Genomic DNA, 22,816 nt, shown 5'->3' on the forward strand with positions numbered 1-22,816 from the left:
CAGGTTCTCTGCTCAGCAGGGAGCCTGCTTTCCCCTCTCTCTCTGCCTCCATGTGATTTCACTCTGTGTGTCAAATAAATAAAGTCTTAAAATAAAATAAAATAAAAACCTAGAACCCCTGGGGTACCTGAGTGGCTCAGCGTGTTAAGCAGCTGCCCAGAGTCCTGGGATCAAGCTCCACATCAGGCTCCCTGCTCTGCAGAGAGCCTGCTTCTCTACTTGTAATCTCTCTCTAGCTGTCAAATAAATAAATAAAATCTTTACCAAAAAAAAAAAAAAAAAAACCCTACCTAGAACCCTCTAAATTTCACATTTATTACTTTATGATAAAGCAGTCACTGATGAATTTTACACAATCCACAGAACTACTGTCTCTTCCAAACATGTACCACATGTGCACACACACACCGTGCTATCATTCTCAATCCTCTCTTGTCATCTTTTTTTTTTTTAAAGCTTTTATTTATTCATTTGACAGAGAGGCAGGCAGAAAGGGGGAAGCAGGCTCCCTGCTGAGCAAGAAGCCGGATGCAGGGCTCCATCCCAGGTCCCTGAGATCCCACCAAGCCACCCAGGTGCCCCTTGTCGTAAACTTTTCAAATGAAAAAGCCCTCAAAGTCATTACCATTCAGTGTAAGATTCTTTAAAGAAAGCTATGAAGAAGATGGAAAGCAAAACATTTCATTAATTTTCTGAGTTAAAAAAGAGAGAGGGAGACAAACCCTGAGAGACGCTGGACTCCAAGAACAAACAGGGTTTCAGAGAGGAGGAGGGTGGGAGATGAGGCAGCCGGGTGATGGGCACTAAGGAGGGCGCAACTGTGATGAGCACTGGATGTTATTCACAACTAATGAATCACTGAACACTACATCAAAAACTAATGTACTGCATGTTGGCTAACTGAACATAATAAAAAAAATAGAGCAGCAATGGCATTTTAGCATGTATTAACCTGTAATTGTGTATGGTAGCCTCTCCCTCATAAATACACATTTTGTCTCAAGTCATTTCCTCTTCCCCTTTATCCACTATTTTGTTTCATCTTATCTCTGTCCTCTTTCTGGGTGGGGATGAAGTGAGGGTTGGCCCTTGCAAGGGACATGACAAGAACTCTCTGAGGTAATGTTCTACATCTTAGTAAGGGTTAAATCTGCATCAGTGTATGCATTCAGTTTTCAAATGGTACATTTTAAATGGAGAGATGGGTATCTGGGTTTCACCATAAGAAAAATCTTTAAACTTAAGCTGCAAGTTTGGAATTTTCTATAATGACATACTGGGGAGGAAAATCAACAATGCTCCTTTATACCTACACAGGAAATATAAAATAAGGTACTTAACATAATAGCTTACAAAATACAATTAACTCAACAGAGAAGTATATGACTATGGAGAATAATTTAAAACAAAAGAACATAAAAGACAATCTAAAAAATAGAGGTATGTTCACAGATAAAAGAATAATGCTGAAAATGTCCATTTTCCCCAGATTAATCTATACATCTAATGCTGCAATCTCAATGAAAATTCCAGCTGAATTTAGGGATGGGGAAGGGGGAGACTAAAGTTGCTCTAAGCAATAAATAAATAAATAAAATGTCCATGACGGGGAGTTTACCCTATCAACCAGATATAACACAACAGTGATAAGAAATAGACTTGACCAAAAAAAACAGGGAACACAGAGGCAGGGTGAGGTGTACTTGGGAAGGTGTTTTATGATAAAGGTGATGTTACCTATCAATGAAGAAAGGATAGGAAACAGGCTCCTTACATGAAGAAAAAGAAAGCTGTATTCCTACCACCATACACAAACACAAAGGTGTATTCCAGGTGGATTAAAGATCTAAATAATCAGAGGTAAAATACAAAGCTAACGAAAGAAACCTCAGGAGAAATTCTTCATGTCCTACAGATGGGAAACTACTTTTAAAACAAGACCAAAAGCACAAATCGTAGGGGGAAAATTAATGGATAATGACATCAAGATGAATGCTTTCAAGGAATTAATATCAAGAAGATTTAAGAATCAACAAGAAAAAGAAAGTTAACCAAAAAATGGACAAGGTAAAAATATAAACAGGCAAGTCACAGAAAATGCTGGAATAATTAACAAGAATATGAAGAGATAAACTCACTGATATTCACAGAACTTAAAACAAAAAACAAAATAGCACACTTTATATTCATTAGAATACAAAAAAATGAAAAGTGATAATATCAAATGCTGATACAGATATACAGAAATGAAAATTCTTAGGCATTAGTAGTGAGAGTACTGCCATATGGAATCTATCTTCCATTGTTTCTTGAAATCATGAATGAAAATGACTCAATGACCTTGCTGCTAAGACTATTATTCTGAGAGAAACTATTTCACAAGTTCAGAAGGAGACATATTTTACAGTGCACTGCCTCACTGCAGTGGTATTTATAGGAACAGAGGCCTGGAAGCAACTGAACCAATACAGGATAATGGGTAAGTAAAATTAAGTATTAACTTCCTACAGGAGGAAAGGAATAAACTAGATGTACATACAGCAACTCAGCTTTTAAACTGAGTAATAGAGATTATAGTATTCTAATTATGTAACTTAAATTGCATAATCATGCAAAACTATGTATTTTATGAAGGTATATAGTCAAGTGTGGAGTGTGGAGTCCACTCCACACACAGTGGAGTCAATGTCTTTGTTGGATAAAGGAATGAGAGTGGGACGGGGGGAAGAGCTAACAAGAGAGGATCCTTGCACAAAGCAATGATGATAGTGCATCAGGAATTAGAATACGATTTCACTCAGCTCCACACCTGAAGCTAAAAGGAAAAACTAAGCTAAGAAGACACACCTGTACAATTTGTTTGTTTGTTTTTTAGAGATTTTATTTATTTGACAGAGAGATCACAAGTAGGTAGAGATGGGGGGCTCAAACCCAGAACCCTAAGATCATGACCTGAGCCAAAAGCAGAGGCTTAACCCACTGAGCTATCCAGGTGCCCCGATTAGATTTTTTAGAAGTAGCTAAAGGTAGACAGTAATATGAAGCTTGTCTTCTCCATAAAACAAACAGAATATTAAGATCATTATTTAAGCAGTTATCAAACTCTTGATTACTTAATGAGTAATTATAGATCACCTACTCTCTTTTCAATTGCCTGGAATTTGGTCATTTCACTGTACAGAGCACTACTATAAAGGGTTAACAAGTTGGGAGAAGAGTCAAAAAAACCCCATTGCCCGTGCCTTTCGTTTTTTCTTCTAGAATATATAAAGTCACTGAGAAAGTTTAAAGATAAATATTGAAGTTCTAATCATCTATGATGTTTAGCTCCAAGAATTAACTACTACTGATAATTGTGTATTAAATAAGCTGGAAAAGTAGTCTCCTATACTGCCAGTATTTTCTACTCCAGTAGTGAGAGTGAAGGAGAGAGAAGAGGGACAGCTGGAGGGTGCCGTGACTATTTCCCTCTCCCCCCAGGAGTCATGCCTTCTGAGAAGGAGCTTTCACAATACTAACCTTGCAGAGCCTCTCAAGTCTTTAAATTCTATGTTGAGAAGAGGCAAGAAGTTGCTTTTACAGAATGGACAGGTGGTATTCAAATTTGAGTCATCTGCCGTCCATCCAGCCATAATTTCTTCATCATAAACTAAAGCGCTACAAGCTCTGCACTGGGAACAACTCGACATCAAAACCTAAGAGTAGAAAAGTGCAGACACTGAGAACTTGCACAGTGAAGTCATCTCCACAGACCATCCTTTGGAGACACAGCATTTTACTCATTTTGTTGATCCAATTTAGAATTAAGTTCAGTCACTGTACAGGTAAAACTAGCAGTCTATTGCCTTGCTTACATAAGACAAGCAAATTCAACAAAATGATTTACTCTTCGGTCTACAAGGGTATCACGAATTCTGTCCAGTCCCATTCTGAAATAAGCATGTTTACAACCATTCTACCATGTGCAGAATACAGAACTTTTACCTCCATTGCACAATTCTGATAGATGCTAGACATGCTGGTGTTTTGAGAAGAACCGTGATCTGATTTTTCACAGTCCTGCCCTTTTATGCTTCTTGGAAATGTAGGTTCACCTAAAGAGAAGTAAATGTAACACATTATATGAGACTGTCCTTATTCTTTGGAAATGCATACTAGAGTATTCAGGGGGAGTATAATGAAGTCTATTATTTATTTTCAAGTGGTTCAGTATAAAAATTTCTGTAGGTATACATCTAAAATTAACAACAGTTAACCCTAAGTGGAGAATATGTGATTGATCATTATAGGATTCTTTCGTCTATTCAGGATATTTGAAGTTTTTCTTAACAGAATGTTGGAAAAAATAAATAGAACTTAAATTTCTTAAAATAACATAGCACTAAGAAATTTCAGTGACATAGCCTAGGGCTTCTCAAACACTGGTATACATCTGATTTATCCCGAGAGCTGGTTAATAATGTATTTCTAAGGCCCCAATCCCTCACATTCAGTCTGAAAAGTTTTAGTCTGGGACTTGGACATTTGTCCATATTTTAAAATAAATTCCCCATGTGATTTTGACAACAAACCAAAGTCTGAGAACCAATGACAGAGTCCACAAACACGACTAAGGTGACTGGAACACTTAGAGATCCTGTAAAATAAGTGATAGTACAGTGTGGCTATACTCACCGTCTATCAGCTCATCTCAGCAGAGGGGGTCTATCGTGTATGTGGCAGGCGGAGGGAAAGGTACAGGCACATAAATGACAGGAAAGGACCGTCCCTCCCGTACCTGTTGAGTACTGCAGTTTTCCTGCATCTCCACTGCTGCTGCTACTGCCAAGGCTTGTGTTGCTCTGGGTAAGTTCACTGGGAACCAACCCCGCAATATTCATGTTAGGTGACACGTTCTCCCCCAAAATATGGTCTTCCAGGCCAGCTGGGAAGCTGTAATCTCTGTTTGTTTCCTCCTTTAATTGAAAAGAATAAAACCCCACATATGTAAATAGTATCTTCCCCAATAAGAATATATTCACCCTGCCCTTTTCAGAATTCAACTTCTCTATAATCCTTAACTAATCATCTCCTCATTTTTCAAAACCATGAACTCCTCTCAGTTATTATTTGGAATTTTCTTTCCACACTCTAATTCAAGCAATGACCTAGAATACTTTTAAGATTTTGTTTCAGCCCTGGTGTATGCTGGGATGTCTCTCCAATAATCAGTATCACAGAATGAAGGAACTCCAGGAAACTCAATGTCTCCTGGATCAGGCACCCCAGCCCAAGGACAGGAGGGGCTACAAACTCAGGCAGACTGTGGTCTTTGCTCCCCACCATGTAGTATTCATGTGACCTTGCAGAAACCATGTAACTAGTCTAACAAAATTATATCATCTGAAAAATATGGATATGAGAAGTCCTTTAAAACAAAGGTGGTGTGGGGTGCCTGGGTGGCTCAGTAGTTAAGCCGCTGCCTTCGGCTCAGGTCATGATCTCAGGGTCCTGGGATCGAGTCCCACATCAGGCTCTCTGCTCAGCAGGGAGCCTGCTTCCTCCTCTCTCTCTGCCTGCCTCTCTGCCTGCTTGTGCTCTCTCTGTCAAATAAATAAATAAAATCTTTTAAAAAAAAAACAAAGGTGGTGTGAGAATTATAGCTGGCAATATGATTTTCAGAACAACCAACCATCCATTTAGAGGCAAAAATAAGAATAAAAGTTCCAAACACTATAGTTCTTAACTGCTAGTGACTGCTGATGCTTTAGTTTAGAGAGAAAACATTTCATTCAACAAGCAGGTTCCTTTCTGATTTCTGCTTTAAAGAAGACTCGTGTTTTGTTATAAAACCATGTTAAGAGATAGAACAATTAAACAGATATGCGAAACAGGAAATAAAAGCACTTATATTACCAACACCCACACAGTACAATTAAAATCTTTATGTATATCCTTCTAGTCATTTTAAAATATGTGTGTATATATAATCTTCTACAAAATAGGCTAGTTTTTTAGCCTATTCTCATGTAATGCATTTTGATGTCATTAAATCTTAATTATTTAATCCCAGCAACCTAATCCAGTTTACTGATGGACTTCAATGCATTTGGTAAATCTTTGTTACTTAAGCATTCAGAATGCTTTCAATTTTATGTTACACTGATGAATTCCTTTGAGTTGTTTTTATACATATCCCTAATTATTTCCTTAGATTAAAATCTGGATAAAAGTTATGAACTTTTTAAAAAGACTTTGTATACATTCCTTCATTTGGAAATATTTATTAGGTATAACCTATTTGCTTTGTCAGGCACTAGTACCAAGGTGACAGCAAAGAAAACAAAAGAAAGATGAAGACATGCGACCACCTGAAATTTAAAGTCCTATATTCCAAGTCCAAAGTACTCTGTAGAAAGGTGTTTTTTTTTTTTTTTTTTACTATTTTTATTAACACTGTTAGATAAAATTTCAAAAATAGAGTGGCTCACTCAGTCTACTTCAAGGTAATGCTAGGTTAAGATACTTTTGAAGCTAGCTTATTTTGTCTTTCCTTCACTGACCTTGTAAGTTCTTTTAAATGCAACAAAATGCAACTGTCTTACAGAACTCAATATTACTCTTTCGTTTCTTAGAGATGGGGAGAGAGACAGAATTTAGTAACAGTGAACATTTATAGGTGTCTGTCCTTCCCACTATAGTACCTAAGTACTCTATCATTCTTTGAACATGAAGGCGAAATTTTAATTAATTTTTTTCTATAAAACAAGTAAGCAAAATTTCTCCCCTTCTATTTCACTGAAAGGTCTAATGGTTAATTCTCTTTTCAATAATTTTTAAAAGAATTAGCAATTGTTGTTATGTAGTATGAAATCTATGGATTAAGTTGTAGAGTGATTCCATTTATCTATATGTTAAAGAGAACATAGATAAAAGTTATTTAAAAGTGAAGTGCTATGGGGTGCCTGGGTGGCTCAGTGGGTTAAGCTTCTGCCTTTGGCTCAGATCATGATCCCAGCATCCTGGGATTGAGTCCCGCATCGAGCTCTCTGCTCAGCAGGGAGCCTGCTTCCCCCTCTCTGCCTACTTGTGATCTCTGTCAAATAAATAAAATCTTTAAAAAAAAAAAAGGCTGGGCGCCTGGGTGGCTCAGTGAGTTAAGCCTCTGCCTTCAGCTCAGGTCATGATCTCAGGGCCCTGGGATCAAGTCCTTCATGGGGTTCTCTGCTCAGCAGGGAGCCTGCTTCCTCGTCTCTCTCTCTCTGCCTGCCTCTCTGCCTACTTGTGATCTCTCTCTCTGTCAAATAAATAAATAAATTCTTGGGGAAAAAAAAAAGCGAAGTGCTATGCAAATATGATATGGCATTGTTATTAAATTATTAATCATTAATACTTTCAAAGAAATAAACTTAATGTGTTATTCAGACTCATCTATGGAATTATAGAGTAGTCCCGATATTCTGTTTCTTTAATATTAATTTCCTTATACTGATGTTCAAGTCATTTCAAGAACAAAATAGGATATGCATAACGTTTTACCAGGAAATCTCTAAATATGAAGTTATAAATTAAAAAATACTAGAAACGTTCCCATACGAGACAGTCCACACACATGAAGCGTTCTTACCTCATCATCCGAGTAGCTGTAGGCAGACGCTACGGCTACCCACATCTTACTGGCTACTGTTGCTGCTTGTTTCATACCAGATTTTAGGACATCTATCTTGGGTCCTGAGAGTATATTATCTAGCTTCAGCCCTGACAAAGAATTCACCACAGAACCCAGTGAGCCATGTGGTGAAGAGCGCACCAGGGCTGATAAAGCTGAACGTTCTTTCTGACCGCGAGAGGGCGTTTGCTGCCGGAAACGCCCGGTGAGAGTTTTAGACCTGGATTCTGCGGGGGAGCTCTTTTCGCTTTCGGGATCTTCCTGTGCTGCTGGACCCTGCTCTAGAGGCAGGCTTGATCTCCTCTCTAAAGGGCGAGTAAACGCACTGGCTGGACCAGACTCTCTGCTTCCCTCTCCGTGTAATTCCATACTGGAAGACTTGCTGCCCAGGGGGCTCTTCAGGTTCATATAGCTTTCGATTTCATCAGCCAGATTACGTGCAATGACTGGGGAAGACACCTTATCTTCGCAATCTGGACTTTTTTCTCCTGTACCTTCAGTGGCCAAAAGAGACAAAGGATCTAGTCCAGTTTCAACATCCTCCCTCTCAACAGCTTTAACAACCCCATATAAACTACTTCTCTTATTCATGACATCTCTGGATCCTACTTTTGAGTCTCTGGGCTGATTACTGTCACCATCACTGTGTAGACTGTCACCTGCATCCTTTTCCACAGGAGTCTGAGCTACACTGTCATCAACCACAGGTTCCAGGAGCTCTTGGCTTTCCTCGAGCATCTCTAAAACTGAGGAAGATCTGTGCTCTGAATCCCAAGTGCTCTCAGACAATCGAGTCCTGGTATCACCCAGATGACAACCAGCACTGTCAAAGCTATGGGTGCTTGCAGCTCGGAGTGCAGAGGCCTTAGGACAGGTCAATGCTGCTGTGAGAATCTTGGCATCTGCTCCCATCATAATAGCCGCTTCACTCGAATTCAAATCCAAGCTGCTCTTCTTAAGCAACATTCCAGCTCGACTTTCAGAACTGAAACTACAACTCCTCTCTGGAAAATGCTTTTGTCTTTTATCTCCTCTGTCACCATTCTTCTTGGGGTTAGTAACTTCACCGAAGACTGCCTCTTCACCCGGATCCTGAGTAGCAAACGGCACACTGGATGTACTACCTGAAAGAGAAAGTACAGTATTAGAAAGGAACTCTATTTTCTGATGTAACTTTTAGAAAACGTTTCTTTTCTGATTTTGGAAAAGTAACACATCCTCAGAGTGAAAGATTGAGTTCAAAAGGTACAAAGAAAATAATACAGAGAAAAGAACAACCAAAAAGCCTCCACTCAATCCTGCCTCCCAGAGATAACACTGTTAATGTATGACCTGCCTCTCACTCTCTACACACACATTTTAAAAATGAGGCAACATACGCTGCAGATACCTGTACTGTTCACCAAAATCTATCACATTTACCAAATACAGATCTATAAATACATCTTACAGCTGCAAAGTTCTACACTCCACTTAAGAAATGTATTTCGTGTTAAACAACTAACCTAAAAAGACAAAATCTCTTCCCTTCTGGCTTTCATATATCTAATTCAACAAATATTTGCTAGGAATCTACTCCACACAAAGTAAATTCATAATCATGGAGGAATCATAGATTTGCTAAAATCAAAGCCTTACTGCTCCAAAGTAAAATAATTCCCCAAAGTAGAAGAATCTAGAGTAGAGTCCTTAGACTTGGCAAATTCCAAGAAAGCTGATAAAATCTGCATAGCTCCAAATTTTTCAGATCTATTCAATCCCTCAACAAATACTCAAATGTCTACTAGCATTTATCATATAATGTGCTAGAAATATAAAGGCAAATGAAACAGACATGATCCCAGATCTCTCTCTTTGAGTTTAGTCTTGTTTGATCAAGTGGAACAAAATTATGCCGGTGGCTGTAGGGGGAAGCAAGTAGTTTTTGTTTGTTTGTTTATCTGTTTGTTATTGTTTTTAGGGTTTTTCTTTCTTTGTTTTTATTTAAATTCCAGTTAGTTAACATACAGCATAATACTAGTTTCCGGTGTAGAATCCAGTGATGCAATTTTTTCCCATTCCAAGACCAAAAGTTATTTCCTATTTGAATCATTACCAAAACTCAAGTCTAACCATTCCAATTTAGGATTCTCATTTGGTTTTGTTTTTTTTTTTAAAGATTTTATTTTATTTATTTGACAGACAGAGATCACAAGTAGGCAGAGAGGCAGGCAGAGAGAGAGAGAGAGGAGGAAGCAGGCTCTCCGCCGAGCAGAGTCCGACGTGGGGCTGGATCCCAGGACCCTGGGATCATGACCTGAGTAGAAGGCAGAGGCTTTAACCCACTGAGCCACCCAGGCGCCCCAGGATTCTCATTTGTTTTTTAAAAGGCATAGTGACCTAGCAGATTTGAGGGAAAAATTCTTTAACAAAGTCTTCTTTTTAAAACTTCCAGGTTAATTTCTAGGTTCTTTTTAAGCTTCCAAATTGGTCCCAAATAATAATCATAAACATACCAATTAAACAGAATAAGCACTTAGAGATATCTCACAGCTTTTAGGAGAATTAAATTAGCCTGTTTTACACCTCCAAAATTTGTGCCTGCTTTGCGAACCTTTACCAGTATGTGAGAAACACATCTTAGCGAATTTACTGGTTCTCACAGTATTTCCAGGAATTTAGTGGCACATTTTTTTCAATTTTAAAATAAATTTGACCCTTGATATATTGGCAAAAGCCCCACTACTCCCGCTTCCTTTCTTATTAGAATAAATCTTCCCACATCAAGACATGACACGGACACAGGATGAGTAAAGAGGGAGGGAAGCACACCAGACCCTGTCCATGTCACTATTCTGAGATTATAATCCTCTGATGAAGAAAACTTTGTCTTCCTCTTTTTCTTTTTTAAACCTCCTGGCAACAGGTTTGGAAAATAGGATACACAACATACAAATTAATTATTTTTTCAAAAACCTTTTTTAGCTCTTGAATACTACCTGCCCCCCCAAAAAAACAAACAAAATGATTTTGGTATTAGTGAGTCTAAAAGAAGGAGAGACTTCGGAATAAGGAGTATTCCTACATGAATTTAGGAAGCTGAGCAAATTAATTTCTGTAAGTCATATAACAGATACACTTAAGACAGCTGACTTAGAGAAGTGAATTATAGTTACTACTAAAAAAGGGCAAGAAACACAAGGCCGATCTCTTTGGCCTTTGAAATCACAGACTTAGATGCATGTTTGGAGGGTACTCAGGAGGCCTAAAACACAACTGAAAAGAGTGAAATGAAATTCAAGGGAGTCACAGGCAAGAGAGTTATTCATTATAAATACTTAATCACAAATAAGTGGCTCAGGAGGCCTGTAACAACAGGCCAAATTAGAGACACACTGGTATTTTTCCACAATACAGCACAGTGATATCAATCTTTTCCTTCCACTGCCTTTCCACTGCCACACAAAAGCCCCCCTGGAATTCAGTAACATGAGTGCCCCTCTGTTCTTCATGAGTATAGGAGGCCCTCTCATCATCTACCCTGAGAAAGAGGGACCAAACTGAGAAGAGGCACCACAACAAGCAAAGGTACTCCCAATAACAACTAAGCACAATAAATACCCCTCCTTTGATACAATATTTTAAATAACAACTTCTTAACCCATGGAAAGGATTCAAACTTCTGGCTCTTTAGCATGATCATCACAACTAAGTCATCAATTGATGTCATTAAAACTATTTTAAATATTTGGCCAGCAATCTGTGACGACTCACCAGTGCTGCTCCTCCTGCCAGTGAGGTCAAATATCCCGGACGGAACTTTCACAATACTGCCACCCCATGTAGGAGGCTCGATGGGACTCTGTGGCTCTGTACCAGCTTGGGAATGCTTCGCCCCAACAGCAGAGACATCACACACTTCTGAGGAAAAAAAGTATTTGGACGTTATTCCTACTTTTACTAAAACTGAACAGAAACCATATAATGATAGTAGGAGATCTTAACACACCTCTCTCAGAAATAGACAGATTATCGAAGCAGAAAATCAATAAAGAAACAAGAGCATTGAATGACAAATTGGACCAGATGGACCTCATAGATATATACAGAACATTCCACCCTAAAACCACAGAATATGATCTCAGGGTCCTGGGATCGAGTCCCGCATCGGGCTCTCTGCTCAGCAGGGAGCCTGCTTCCCTCTCTCTCTCTGCCTGCCTCTCCATCTACTTGTGATTTCTCTCTGTCAAATAAATAAATAAAATCTTAAAAAAAAAAAAAAAAGGGCGCCTGGGTGGCTCAGTGGGTTAAGCCGCTGCCTTCGGCTAAGGTCATGATCTCAGGGTCCTGGGATCGAGTCCCGCATCGGGCTCTCTGCTCAGCAGGGAGCCTGCTTCCCTCTCTCTCTCTCTCTCTCTGCCTGCCTCTCCATCTACTTGTGATTTCTCTCAAATAAATAAATAAAATCTTAAAAAAAAAAACAAAAAACACAGAATATTCATTCTTCTCAAGTACACATGGAACCTTCTCAAGAACAGACCACATACTGGGTCACGAATCAGGACTCAACCGATACCAAAAGACTGAGATTATTCCCTGCATATTCTCAGATCACAATGCTTTGAAACTGGAGCTCAATCACAAGGAAAAGTTCAGAAGGAACTCAAACAGCTGGAAGCTAAAGACCACCTTGCTTAAGAATGCTTGGGGCGCCTGAGTGGCTCAGTGGGTTAAGCCGCTGCCTTCGGCTCAGGTCATGATCTCAGGGTCCTGGGATCGAGTCCCGCATCAGGCTCTCTGCTCGGCAGGGAGCCAGCTTCCTCCTCTCTCTCTCTGCCTGCCTCTCTGCCTACTTGTGATCTCTATCTGTCAAATAAATAAATAAAATCTTTAAAAAAAAAAAAGAATGCTTGGATCAGGGCCACCTGGGTGGCTCAGTGGGTTAAAGCCTCTGCCTTCGGCTCAGGTCATGACCTCAGGTCCTGGGATCGAGCCCCACATCGGGCTCTCTGCTCAGCAGGGAGCCTGCTTCCTCCTCTCTCTCTGCCTACTTGTGGTCTCTGTCTGTCAATTCTCCTCTCTCTCTGCCTGCCTCTCTGCTACTTGTGATCTCTCTCTATCAAATAAATAAATAAAACCTTAAAAAAAAAAGAATGCTTGGATCAACCAGGAGATCAAAGAAGAACTGAAACAATTCATGGAAACCAATGAGAATGAAGACACTTCAGTCCAAAACCTATGGGATACAGCAAAGGTGGTCCTAAGGGGGAAATACATAGCCATCCAAGCCTCCCTCAAAAAAATTGAAAAATCCAGAACACACCAGCTGTCTCTACACCTTAAAGAACTGGAGAATCAACAACAAATCAAACCAACTCCACACATAAGAAGGGAAATAATCAAGATTAGAGCTAAGATCAATGAGGTAGAAACCAGAGATACAGTAGAACCTATCAATGAAACTAAAAGCTGGCTTTTTGAAAGAGTAAGATCGATAAACCACTGACCACACTAATCCAAAAGAAAAGAGAGAAAGCCCAAATTAATAAAATTATGAATGAAAAAGGAGAGATCACAACTAATACCAAGGAAGTAGAAACAATCATCAGAAGTTATTATCAACAGTTATATGCCAATAGGCTAAGCAACCTAGATGAAATGGATGCATTCCTGGAAAACTATAAACTCCCAAAATTGAACCAGGAAGAAATTGACAACCTGAATAGACCGATATCTAGTAACGAGATTGAAGCAGTGGCTCCCCAAAAAAAAGAGCCCAGGACCCGATGGATTCCCTGGGGGAATTCTACCAAACTTTCAAAGAAGAAATAACACCTATTCTCCTGAAACTGTTTCCAAAAATTGAAGCAGAAGGAAAACTTCCATACTCTTCCTATGAAGTCAGCATTACCCTGATCCCCAAACCAGGCAAAGACCCTACCAAAAAGGAGAATTTCAGAACAATATCACTGATGAATATGGATGCTAAGATTCTTTTTTTTTTTTTAAAGATTTTATTTATTTATTTGACAGAGAGAAATCACAAGTAGACAGAGAGGCAGGCAGAGAGAGAGAGAGGGAAGCAGGCTCCCTGCTGAGCAGAGAGCCCGATGCGGGACTCGATCCCAGGACTCTGAGATCATGACCTGAGCCGAAGGCAGTGGCTTAACCCACTGAGCCACCCGGGCGCCCGGATGCTAAGATTCTTAACAAGATCCTAGCCAACAGGATCCAACAGCACATTAAAAAGATTATCCACCATGACCAGGTGGGATTCATCCCTGGGCTACAAGGATGGTTCAATATTCGCAAATCAATCAATGTGATAGAACAAATTAATAAGAGAAGAGAGAAGAACCACATGGTCCTCTCAATTGATGCAGAAAAAGCATTTGACAAAATCCAGCATCTATTCCTGATTAAAACGCTTCAAAGTATAGGGATAGAGGGAACATTCCTGAACTTCATCAAATCTATCTATGAAAGACCCACAGCAAATATCATCCTCAATGGGAAAAAGCTTGCATCCTTCCTGTTGAGATCAGGAACACAACAAGGATGTCCACTCTCACCACTCTTGTTCAACATAGTATTAGAAGTCCTAGCAACAGCAGTCAGACAACAAAGAGAAATAAAAGGTATCCAAACTGGCAATGATTTTAATATTTTTTAAAATATTTTTCCCCATCTGAAGAGATGACTATTTTATCACTAATTTATTGTATCTCATTTACTTTATGCCATAAAATTTTGCCAGTACTGATGCAAATAAATGCTTTATTTTAGCATCAATAACCCTAATTTGAGCATTCCTGTGAGTAAATTAAAGGTTTTGGCCTCCATTTATAATCCCTTTGCTTATAAAGTAGGAGAGAGGCTTGCTTCTGCTAACTATGGAGCATCAATTAAGTAAGATCATTAAAGAAAGTGTCCTTTTGTGTAAAAGGATAGGAAGAACATCTTATTACCACAAAGCCAGAAAATTCCTCCACAAAGCCAGAAAATTCCTCCACATTTCCATAAAATGATTAATGTAAATCATATGTACCTCAATGAGTCCCATAAAAAAAAAAAAGACAGGAAAACCTTGGACACTGTATCTAACGTACCAATGAAAAAATACGTACTTAGATATTTGAAGGACTTCCATCAAAGAGCATTTTTAAATAAAACAAGCACTGGAACACAAGTTTGATGACTCAAAGTTCAGCCCTGGTTCTATCAGAAAATAGCTCTTTGACTCTGACAAATAACCTCAGTGGCCTGCACTGTCTACAAACTGAGGGCTGACCTACAGTCTCTAAAGATCTCTTAAACTCTAAAATTCAGAAACTACTCATTCTCTCTCCATACATCATATTACATAGGATTTTATAAGCCCAGACCCTGTATTTCTTTCTTGAAATTATCATCAGAATGATCACATCCGACTTAATCAGTAACGGGGTGCCCGGCTGGCTCATCCAGAAGAGCATGCGCCTCCTGATCTCAAGGCTGTGAGTTCAAGCCCCACTCTGGGTATAGAGATTCTTTTTTTTTTTAAAGATTTTATTTATTTTATTTGACAGGCAGAGATTACAAGTAGACAGAGAGGCACAGGCAGGCAGAGAGAAAGGGGAGGAAGCAGGCTCCCCGCTGAGCAGAGAGCCCAATGCAGGGCTCAATCCCAGGACCCTGGGATCATGACCTGAGCTGAAAGCAGAGGCTTTAACCCACTGAGCCACTCAGGCGCCCTGGGTGTAGAGGTTCTTAAAAAATAAAAAAAATAAATAAACTTAAAAAGAATTAGTAACAGTGTTTTTCTAAGAAGAGGAAGTAAATACCAGTACTTCACCTTCTGTGTGCACTTTCATTTTAGGTATCACGTCTCTTGCTGCTTGTTCTTCGGGCATGTGAATTTCCGCATCATCCTTCCTAAGTTCATCCTTAGACCCATAGCCTTGGTCAGACTGACCGCCTGTTGAGAAAGAATCAAGCTTACAGGTGGAAGTGTTCATCTACACACAGACCAGCTATAAAATGTCAGAAGAAACCTGCACTGATTTACACGATTTAAACTCATGGAGGAGGAAGACAAGAAAGCCCACGAAGCACGCAGGACACGGTAAACAGAAGGTCAGCAGCCAAGAGCAGGAAGAAGAGGAGCACCGAAGGCTGAAAGTGGAAGCACTGAATCTCAGCTTCCTCATCCGCAGATTAACAGATCTGGACAAGATGTTCTGGGAAGTCTCTTTTGGAGTACGTATAGAATGCTACCTTTTGTGAAAGAAAGAAGAGGAAATAAAACAAGCATGTATCTGTTTACTTTTGCAAAAAGAAATGCAGAAATAACATACCAGAAAACAACACAACTGGTTAACTACAAGGGATGGGGGGAAATAGGATGGAAGGGATAAAGAGAGTGGACACTCCTCTAAATATGGCTTATTGTGTTGTATTTTTACATATTCAAAAAAATTAAATCAACAAAACTGGGAGGAAGGTGGTGACTAAAACTGAATGTGAACAGGAACAAATGGGACCAACTGTATTTCACAAGAACAGCCATACCAAAGGGATGGGGAATGGGGTGGGACGGGGAGAGGACTAATCCAAGAAACTTTTCAACATGTTATTTTGAGTATATACCCTAAACCTGGGAAGGGAGGTGGTAACAGACAAATCCTAAAGTCCTTAGAAAGTCTGTTTCTCCCAGAGTAACAGATGTAGCTATTCTGAAATTATTTTATATATACTGCAGGACTGAGCAAATGAGTAAACATAATGATGGTTACTGGAAGCCAAGATACTGACTGTGGAAGAAGAGAGATTTTTAAAAAATGAAATGAAGGAAGGGGCGCCTGGGTGGCTCAGTGGGTTAGGCCACTGCCTTTGGCTCAGGTCATGATCTCAGGGTCCTGGGATCGAGCCCCGCATCAGGCTCTCTGCTCAGTGGGGAGCCTGCTTCCTCCTCTCTCTCTCCGCCTGCCTCTCTGCCTACTTGTGATCTCTGTCAGATGAATAAATAAAATCTTAAAAAAAAAAATGAAATGAAGGAAGGCAAAGAAAAACCTGTGGGGTTGATATGAAAATGGAAATATTTCTAGGGGTGCCTGGGCAGCTCAGCTGGTTAAGCATCCGACACTCGGTTTTGGCCCAGGTCATGATCTCAGGTCTTGAGATCAGGCCCTGTGTTGGGTTCTGCACTCAACAGGGAGTCTGCTTGGGATTCTCCCTCCCTCTCCCTCTACCCACCCCCACCCTCAAATAAGTAAATAAATCTTTAAAAGAAAAGAAAATGGAGGTATTTCCAAAATATACATACATATTTTCTTTTTTCTCCCCTCATATATACGTATTTTCCAGCTCTGCTGAAAAATTCTAAAAGCAGTAATAACCTGTAGTGTAAACATACCTAAAGCCCAGATCTTGGCTTCTAGAATCTACTGCCCATTGAAAGGAACCTGGGATCCTTGAATAAATGGCTGATATCAGATCTCTGGCAGGAAAGCTACAAGAATGAGCCAGGAACGTTTTGTTGTACAAGAAAGGAAGTGTTTAAAAACATACTCAGGATATGCCTGAATAAAATTATTAAACCAAAAGACACAGAATACCATCCTATAAATCTGGATGGAGGACAGAGTTGGCAAATCACTACTCTTTTTTTTTTTTTAAGATTTATGTATTTGAAGAGAGCAAGCGAGTACAGCGGGAGGGTTCCGAGGGAGGGGAGAATTTCAAGCAGACTCCACACTGCGCTCAGAGCCCCACACAGGACTTCATCTCAGGATCCTGAGATCATGATGTGAGCAGAAATCAGATTCAGATGCCCAACCAACTGAGCTGCTTAGGTGCCTCAATATCACTACTTTATAGTGAAGACCAGTTAAGGCAAGAATCATCAATGGATGCTAAATTTAAGAGAAAGCATGGTGAGAAAGAGGGTATTACTGCCCAGTCTCAGAGTCTCCTTCCAGACAGCTCATCATCTGCAGGGGCAATCATGATAATGAGGAGGAACTGGTGATCAAAATGAGTATCACCAATGAGAGGTAGACAGACAGTGTGCGCCTCGGGAGGGACAATTACTTCTGCAACAGAGACATGAACGTACAACCCAAGCTAACCACAAGAGAACATCACACAAACTCAAACTAAAAAACGTTCCACAAAATAACTGAATTCTTCAGAAAGGTCAAAAGACAAAGAAAGGATAAGGACTGTGCCCAGTTAAAGGAGACCAAAGAGAGGGATCTAGAGTCCCACAAAGGGCATTACAGCAACTGACAACACTGGAATGCAGCCTACAGATTAAAGTAGTGTATCGGTATCTGTCTGAATCTGGTTGACTATACTATGGTTTTATCAGAGAAAAACACCACTGAGGTATTTAAAAGGTAGAAGGGCAAGATATATGCAACCTGCTGCCACAGGACTCAGAGAAAGAATGTACGTGTGTACAGAAAGAAAACGATAAAGCAAACAGGGTAAACTAAGAATGACTCTGGATAGAAATTATCCACCTGTTCTCTGCACTATACTAGCAACATTTTCATAAATCTGAAATAATTTCAAAATAAAGTTTTAAACAAGTCTATTTGACTTTCGAGTTCTGTCATTTAAAATGGAAACAAAGACTGAAGACTAAACTAGGACTAAATGAAACAAAGATCCTAGAGAATCCTTATAGAGGACGTTAGTGAAAATGAAACAGGAGTACACGGATGACCCTTTAACACTGGCCCTCCCGCCCCGCACAAGCAAAAATCCAGGCATAACTCTTCACTCCCCAAAAGTGAACTATAACCGTCTACTGTTCATGGCAGCCTTACTGATAACATAAACAGCTGATTAACACAAATCCTGTATTCTGTGATTATATACTGTATTCTTACAGTAAAGGAAGCTAGAGAAAAGAAAACATTATTAAAAAGTCTTCAAGTATTGTAATAGTGCTGTGTGGTGACGATAGTGAGCACAGCATAGAGCAAAGTTGAATCCCCATGTTGTAGACCGAAGACTAATGTAACATCACGTATAAACCATACTCCAATTTAAATTTAAAGGAAGGTGGGGGATGAAAATCATAAAGAAGAGAAAATACATTTACAGTACTGGATTTATTGGGGGGGGGGGGACTGGCATGGAAGCGGACCCATGCCATTCAAACCCATGTTGTTCACGAGTTAACTCTAGTGCCTTCTACCTTCTGCTGCATGTTATACTGCCAAACTTTGGGTCTGCAATAGAAAAAAAGAACTAAACTTCTTTACATACCTCGTTAGAATGATTAATTTGTCAGTTTTTTATTGGCCCCTCAGAAAGTCTGGTAAGGCGTGATGTGCCATGAAATGGACACCAGACTGGGGACTAAACAGACCATTAAATCAAGATATGTCCCCCAACAAGCTAAGTGACTCTGTATCAGGTACTGAGTGGAAAGGTTCTACAACAGAATCCCTAAAGAAAGAGTAACCTAAGCACTTTGGTTGGAAGTCTCCAAAAGTATCAAATGATGCCACCAGAAACTCTACAAGGACACACAATCACTGTAAATTCAGCAATAGGGCTTCAGCCATTTGAAATGTAACTTTAAAGATACATATGGAAGGGCGCCTAGGTGGCTCAGTGGGTTAAGCCGCTGCCTTCGGCTCAGGTCATGATCCCAGTCCTGGGATCGAGCCCCACATCGGGCTCTCTGCTCCGCGGAGAGCCTGCTTCCTCCTCTCTCTCTTTCTCTGCCTGCCTCTCTGCCTACTTGTGATTTGTGTCTGTCACATAAATAAATAAAATCTTAAAAAAAAAAAAGATACATATGGAAGAGGGATCTGAAGTTTCTTCCCCAACTACTGGAATCTTTTTTTTTTTTTTTAAACTAAAGGAAGGTAAGTTTAGAAGAATAAGGACATGATTTATTACTATTTTTAAAAGTATAATTATTCCATTAAATGGCTTCATATCACAAAATTATTCCCTTGGGTTTTCTTTTTTTCATAAATGAAGTCCATTTCTTCATAAAAGTCCATTCTTCATACAAGTTTTAGGAACAAATACAGGAAGAAATAAAGTAAAGCGACTTTAAAATTGAAGTCATATAAAAATTCCTACTGCTGAAGACAGTGAATTTACAAACAGGATTATAACTTAGAGCTCTATGTTGACTTTTGATGATTTATACATGCTTCTGTAATTATGGGGTAATTTTTAGCGCAAGAACTTAGCAAAGCAGTTTTAGCAAGCAAAATCATCTCAAAAGCTGGAACACAGAAACATTTAATCTCCATAAAACTAGTGGATACAATGATGCTACAAACCAACCCCAAAGGAAGAATTATAGCAAGGCACGGTGTATTTTTAAATAAGACAACAAATATTCTTTGCAAAATGACAGAGAAATGTTAGCTAGATATTTTCAGTGGTACATACAGGATTACACTTATCTGAAGAGGAAGAAGTCAAGAAAACTAAAATTGCTTTCTACCTATAACAATACTTTCAGCACAACAAAAGGTCTCTCCCCCACCCCTGCATGTCAGCAAAATTTAACCTAATAAACGGGAAATTACCTGAAGTGGTTAACATTCAAGGGTAGAATTAATGCACACGCGTATCCATAGCTTCACGTCATACAAGTCTGTCTGCACCCCACACCATGACAGCCAAGGACAAATGCAGCACCAAGAAACAGCACAGAGCAAAAAGCAGAGCAACAAAGAGCAGAAAAAAGGAAACTTCAGTCATTGAGACAAGTTCATCAGATGAAGCATAGGAATCAGACTTAGGATTCTTTTTAAAGAAAAGCTTGAGATTATTAACAATAACAACAACAAAAAAGAAAAACAACACAAAAAGAGGGAGGTGCAACACACACATATTTGCTCCAGGTGCTAGTGGAGTAACGTATTTCTGACTTGGGAGGACAGAGGGGATGCCCGGAGCTTTGTATGTAAAAGGAGCTTCAGAAGTTTCTCGGATTTTAAAAAGTGTCATTGAAAAGAATGACCATATGAAGAGAATACTCTTTCTCATGGTGTGTAACTTATTTTCTTCCCTCTTTAATATTCACAATCTCAAACTCTTAATATTTTCCACTTAATGAAAAAGAGATCTGCAATTTGTATCACTAAATTCAAGTCCCCCAGTTCATCATTCCTACAGCTGTATCGTGTACCTTCACAAACTAATGATGAACAAATACAAAGGAACACCATGCTGGAGCCTTCTGCACAGCACTCCAAAGTTAATTTCTTGTATTTTAGGAAATAAAAAGAAGGGATCTGCGATCAGAAGTGTAATTTCTTCCCTTATTTATATAAAGTATTTTTAAAGTACTCATTGCACAAACTCTTAAGAAAGGAAGGTAAAAGCTTTTTAAAAAGGTAAAGACTTTACAAGAGAGTAAGTGAAGGGTTAGTAAAATCCAGATTTTAGTACCTGTGCTAAAGTGATTATCAGTGGAATCAAGCCTGATTAAATCTCTGACGAAGACTGTGTGCTCCCCACTGTTAGCATCATTAGAACTATCCACGCTACCGTGGCTCACCGTGTCCCCATCACTTCCACCTGTGGCATTCGGAGGAGCTAAAGATAAGGACAACAGCAGTTCAATAACTCATGCACTGACCATTTCTGAAAGAAACACGAATGCCCCACAATTCATTTGCAGTTGCAGAACACTTTCTAAATTTGTGGGGGCAAAATAATTTGGGACTCTCTATCTTTAGTTATATATGAAAACATCAACCAAAATTTCATTTATGTTTTCTATTTCATACAATTAAACACTCGTATGCCTATATAAAGCTTATGGTTCAGCAAAAGAGTATCTTTCCAACCACGTGTATTACCTGATAGTGAGGAGACCTGTGACTTTGGCACGGTCTTTTTAAGCGGCTGCCTAAATTGTGCCAAGCCACGTACCACATTCCGTACCTTCGTCCATAAGAAGATACCACTGCGGGTACTGCTAGGCCACGGGCTCTCCAAAACTACCTACAGGTAAAATAACGGTTTAAAATAAAGATTGTTAGGAATACTTTATTTTTTTAATGAAATACATACACATAAAATACATAAGTCACTACAGCTTAAAATTCTAAAAGAAGTTTCATGAATAGTAAAACGTACAAAAATGTATCAATCTTAGTAAGCAGCACAGGTTGTCCAATGTCAATCCCACTTACCTTATTATAATAACCATAAGTAATAGCATTTGGCTTTATCTTAGCAGTTTTCATTTCAAATAAGACTCTCACTGCTAAAACAGGGTGACCCCAAAGTCCACAGAGCTGCATGACTACTCGATAGCACACCTAACAGAAAAGAACATCAAAGCATAAGCAGTTGGTTAGTCAGTCAGTGGCTCACAGAAATGTTTAAATTACTCAATTCTTCTTCTCCAAGGCATTAAGTACTATTTTATCCTTTGTTCTCTCTATAAATTATTTTTAAAATCTATTCATTAATGAAAACACCTGCCTCAACTGTATCACGGAAGACCAATATGCACGACCGACATTTGTTTCAGCAAAGTTTATACAAAGAGAATGACTATTATTCCCCATAATTTGAGAAGAAATTTATTTTTTAAATCTAGTATGATTAAAATAACTCTCTCCCAAATCAGGCTCTATATTCTATGCCAAAGAAATTAAAGACAACATCTCCCGGATGCCTATGTAACAAAAAAGATTTTGTAAATCCATGTCTTAGGAAAGTATGAGAAGAAACTTGAGGGGCACTGGATGGCTCAGTCAGTTAAACAATCCCAGAGTCTTGGGTCTGAGACTGGACTGCTCAGCTCTGTGCTTCTCCCTCTCCTCCTCCCCCTGCTTGTGCACACATGCTCTCTCTCTCAAATAATATTAGCAAAGGCTTTTCTAAGAATATGTGTTTATGGAGGAGGGCTCGATCTTATCACAGAGGACAAGTGAGGTTGGAAGACGAAGTCCAAACCTCACACATCAAAGACACAGTAGAAAGCATGGAGAATAAATGGGTACTGCAAGGGCTCCCGGCGAAGAGGAGAGCCCGCTGACGGGAGCAGGGCCGGAGCAGCCAGACTCTCAGACAGCGTAGTCTGGGAATAAAGAAACGCACAGACAGAAGTTACTCTTCTTGGGACTTGTCAAATGTGCTCTGTTTATGACAGAGTTGGCTAACAAAAAGGTACTGTAACGCCAAGTTGCTCTCAAGTAAAGGGGAAAG

General features: G+C 39.4%; 1 protein-coding gene across 3 annotated transcripts in view; it reads right to left on the reverse strand.

Annotated features, from left to right (window-relative positions):
• DENND4C (DENN domain containing 4C) overlaps positions 1 to 22,816 on the reverse strand; it is a 137,868-nt gene that overhangs the window by 23,739 nt on the left and 91,313 nt on the right. Inside the window, exons 18-26 of one of the 3 annotated variants that reach the window (XM_044265600.1) lie at positions 21,793 to 21,921; positions 21,457 to 21,601; positions 21,143 to 21,190; positions 15,462 to 15,584; positions 11,402 to 11,548; positions 7,607 to 8,772; positions 4,778 to 4,955; positions 3,985 to 4,094; positions 3,520 to 3,695 (exon numbers count right to left, since the gene is read on the reverse strand). In XM_044265600.1, the coding sequence (XP_044121535.1) occupies positions 3,520 to 3,695; positions 3,985 to 4,094; positions 4,778 to 4,955; positions 7,607 to 8,772; positions 11,402 to 11,548; positions 15,462 to 15,584; positions 21,143 to 21,190; positions 21,457 to 21,601; positions 21,793 to 21,921 (2,222 nt within the window). Of the gene's footprint in view, positions 1 to 3,519; positions 3,696 to 3,984; positions 4,095 to 4,777; positions 4,956 to 7,606; positions 8,773 to 11,401; positions 11,549 to 15,461; positions 15,585 to 21,043; positions 21,191 to 21,456; positions 21,602 to 21,792; positions 21,922 to 22,816 lie in introns of all 3 variants that reach the window. The other 2 variants (XM_044265599.1, XM_044265601.1) reach the window with 2 other exon arrangements.

The sequence above is a fragment of the Neovison vison genome, chromosome 9, assembly GCF_020171115.1.
Source record: "Neovison vison isolate M4711 chromosome 9, ASM_NN_V1, whole genome shotgun sequence".
Lineage (NCBI taxonomy): Eukaryota > Metazoa > Chordata > Mammalia > Carnivora > Mustelidae > Neogale > Neogale vison.